A 4,096-nucleotide genomic window follows, 5' to 3' on the forward strand; every position below is an offset into this window, starting at 1 on the left:
AAATGGTGCTGTGAAAATTGAATTTTCACATGCAGAAGAATGAATCAGGGGCTGATTCATTTTGTTTGCAAAAGTTTGTATAATGCTTTTGTTGCTTAAAATTATGAGAATCTCCACATGGCTTAGCAAATTTGAACATAGATGATGGAAATATTTATTGACATTTAGATTTAAAAGAAGAGCTAAATAATGCCAAGGTCAGCAAGGAAATACAGAAGTTTTAGCAAAATGATCATATTTAATACTACTGACAATTGGTCAGAGCGTGCTCTCATAAGTTAGCAGTGGGAGTGCGAATGTGTACAATCTGTAACACTGAGCGAAAGGCTTTGACAGTCATTTCCTTATAGGAAAGCATTCTTAAGAAAAATCTAGAGACTGGTGTGACAGGCCAGGCTCAATACAAAGGCACTGGAGGCAGGGGGCGGGGCCACAGGGCACGAGGAACGGGAAGGACAACGAAGAAGGTGGGCCTCCTTTGTGACGTTTGGAATTGTGCCAAAGGGTCCCAGTGAGACTAGGGCATTGGCAGGTGGTGGCAGGCGGCAGCAATGCCAAGGCAGGGGAGTTTCTTAAAGAGTCTCCTTGAGGGACTTTGAAAGCCTTCACTTATGGGGCCCTTGAGCAGCCGGGTCCTGCGAAGCAGGGAACCAGGCCCAGCGGATCCACAGCCAGAAGCCCAGGCGGGCCCCAGTTACGTATTTGGAAATCGAAAGCGCAAGCAGAGCAGCAGGCCCTGCTTGGGCCCAAAGTCTAAGGAGAACTGCCACAGGTCTGTAGGCCAGGGGGAGGATCTACAGCAAGTCCTCAGCGCAAGCCCCGGGAAAAAACTTAGGATCACATCCAAATACACTTACGAAACTTTATTTTTGAATGGGGAAACCAGTGACATTAAGATCTGCGCCCTGGGGAAAGTATGGTGTTTACACAAAATATTTTTATGTCAGTCAGGCTACTTTGCTAGCATGTTCAGAGGTTCTAGGAAAGACTCTCACAAGGATATTATTGAGCTGGAGATTAATGACCAGAATATAGATGTAGAATCCCTGCATTTTGTACTAGGGTCATTGTACAGGGATGAATATGTCTTAATGGAGCCCCTTCAAGTTCCAGGAGTTTTGGCAACAGCATGCTTGCTTCAGGTAGAAGGCTTAATTCAGCAGTGTGATGAAACCATGAAGGAAACAATTAATGTAAAAACTGTATGTGGCTATTATACAGCAGCAGAGGCCTATGGGTTAGATTCAGTAAAGACAAATTGCTTTGAATGGCTTCTTCACAACCTGATGACACACCCAAGTATTCAGCTTTACAAAGAACTCAGTATAGATCTCATGAATCTGCTTATCTCTTCTTCTAATTTATTAGTAATGCAAAAGGAAATGGATGTATACACCACACTTAAAGAGTGGATGTTCCTTCACCTCAACCCAGCTTGGAACGGCTCAATGAAACGGCTTTTAGATAATGCAAACAACTGGTTTTACAGGCACAAGAAATGTGTTGGTTACACCACCTTTCTCGAAACTGAACAAGGCATAGTCTTTCAACCAGTGTTCAAAAATTTGAGGTTTCAGCATATCATCTGTGACCTAGCCTCCACGAAAGTTATTGAACAAGATGCTCTAATACCTTCAGAATGGTTATCATCTATTTACAAACAACAATGGCTTACCTTGCTTAAGGCACAGCAATACAGGGAAATTGGGCCTCGAGTCATCAATGAAACAGAACTTGAAGGATACAGCATGAGATGTGGTAAAAGGATTGTCAAGGATGGAAAATACTCCTGGAAGTGGTCAGGTTACAACTTTGGCTTTCCCTTACATGTCATCTTCACCAGCCATTATATAATTTTCAAGCAAAATATTTTTAGTCTACCATGTGAAGGTTCTGTCTGTTTACAACCTCTAAGAAACATCACATTCAGATTAAGTTTGGTATATTTTGATTCTACTGGAAAACTAAGTTTCAGTAAAACAACTGGCTATAAAATCCTTACCTTTGAAAATGATGAGGAACAAGTGGTAATGAAATTGGAGAGCATAGTTCTGAGCTTCCCTTTATATATATTCTGTAACTTCCTGTTTATATCCTTAGAAAATTCAGGAAACAATCTCCTCAATTAGAACGTATTAACATTTAAAAAACTTTCGATGCTTATTTGATTTAATGGACCTACTGTTAAACACACTAAAGTGGCGAATAATAAAAAAAATTTCATGAATATGGTAGCTAACACAAATGACTACTCTTCATCATCATTTTATACAAGTATTTATGAAGAAAACGTTTAATTCCAAGAAAATATCTGTCAAACCAAATAGCCAGTGATGCTGGCATCTTTTGCTTTTCACTTATCATCAACAGGCAAGCTCCAAATGGAAATGAGAAATGAAAAACTATATCTCCAAGGAACTAAAGATAAATTAACTTGTTAGATAAATTTGACCCTAATGACTATTGAGACAAAATAAACAATTCTCTCCCTGGCTGAAACAGTTGTGAAAATATGGCTTTAATTGTGGTAATATTGCAGAAGAGAGTCAATCATCAGGTAAAATCTGAGATTAAACACTCCGCTTTGTACTCTGTTATGTAGAGTTTTAAATAGCCAGTCAAATAATGTAAGGTTTTACAACATCACATAGTACAATTTAGTACTATTTTACAATTAGCTTGCCACATGGCTCATTTTCTCTATGGTGTGAAGAACTTGTATTGCTATTTACCCAGAAAAATAAAATATATATATATAGATGGGTTTTTTGTTTTGGTTAGATACATATACACACATGCACATTTATATGTTTTAAAGACCAAAGAAGGATAATTTTTGAAATGGCTGAACAAATAGGCTCTGTAAACTAAAATGGATTTCCATTGTTGTTGCTGTTGTTGTTAGATGCTGTCAAGTCGGTTCCAAATCACAGCGACCCTATGCACAACAGAACGAACCCTGCCCGGTCTTGCACCACCCTTACAATCATTGTTATCCTTGAGTTCATTATTGCAGCCACTGTGTCAATCCACCTTGTTGAGGGTCTTCCTCTTTTCCACTGACCCTGTACTCTGCCAAGCATGATGTCCTTCTCCAGGGACTCATCCCTCCTGACAACATCTCCAAAGTATGTAAGTCGCAGTCTCGCCATTCTTTGCTTCTGAGGAGCATTCTGGTTGTACTTCTTCTAAGACAGATTTGTTCGTTCTTTTGGCAGTCCATGGTATATTCAATATTCTTCGCCAACACCACAATTCAAAGGCGTCAATTCTTCTTCGGTCTTCCTTATTCATTGTCCAGCTTTCACATGCATATAATGCAATTGAAAATACCATGGCTTGGGTCAGGCGCACCTTAGTCTTCAAAAAAAAAAAAATATAGTCTTCAAGGTGACATTTTTGCTCTCCAACACTTTAAAGAGGTCCTTTTGCAGCAGATTTACCCAATGCAATGTGTTTCTTGATTTCTTGACTGCTGCTTCCATGTCTGTTTATTCTGGATCCAAGTAAAATGAAATCCTTGACAACTTCAGTCTTTTCTCCGTTTATCATGATGTTGCTCATTGGTCCAGTTGTGAGGATTTTTGTTTTCTTTATGTTGAGGTGCAATCCAACCTGAAGGCTGTGGTCTTTGATCTTCATTATTAAGTGCTTCAAGTCCTCTTCACTTTCAGCAAGCAAGGTTGTGTCATCTGCAGAACGCAGGTTGTTAATGAGTCTTCCTCCAATCTTGATGCCCCATTCTTCTTCGTATAGTCCAGCTTCTAGGATTATTTGCTCAGCATACAGATTGAACAGGTATGGTGAAAGAATACAACCCTGACACACATCTTTCCTGACTTTAAACCACTCAGTATCCCCTTGTTCTGTCCGAACAACTGCCTCTTGATCTATGTAAATTTAACCATGAGCACAATTAAGTATTCTGGAATTCCCATTCTTTGCAATGTTATCCATAGTTTGTTATGATCCACACAGTAGAATGCCTTTGCATAGTCAATAAAACACAGTGTTTTATTGTCTTATTGAAGGATTTCCATAAACACCAATTATTCCTATCGATATCCAGATGTGAATATTTTAAAAGTATCTTCTT

General features: G+C 39.1%; 1 protein-coding gene across 1 annotated transcript; it reads left to right on the forward strand.

Annotated features, from left to right (window-relative positions):
- Positions 1–611: 611 nt before the first annotated feature.
- Positions 612–2,129, forward strand: LOC126068770 (germ cell-less protein-like 1). The gene has a single exon (XM_049871479.1). The coding sequence runs from the start codon at positions 612–614 to the stop codon at positions 2,127–2,129; it is 1,518 nt and encodes a 505-aa protein (XP_049727436.1).
- Positions 2,130–4,096: the final 1,967 nt, after the last annotated feature.

The sequence above is a fragment of the Elephas maximus genome, chromosome X (assembly GCF_024166365.1).
Source record: "Elephas maximus indicus isolate mEleMax1 chromosome X, mEleMax1 primary haplotype, whole genome shotgun sequence".
Taxonomy (NCBI): domain Eukaryota; kingdom Metazoa; phylum Chordata; class Mammalia; order Proboscidea; family Elephantidae; genus Elephas; species Elephas maximus.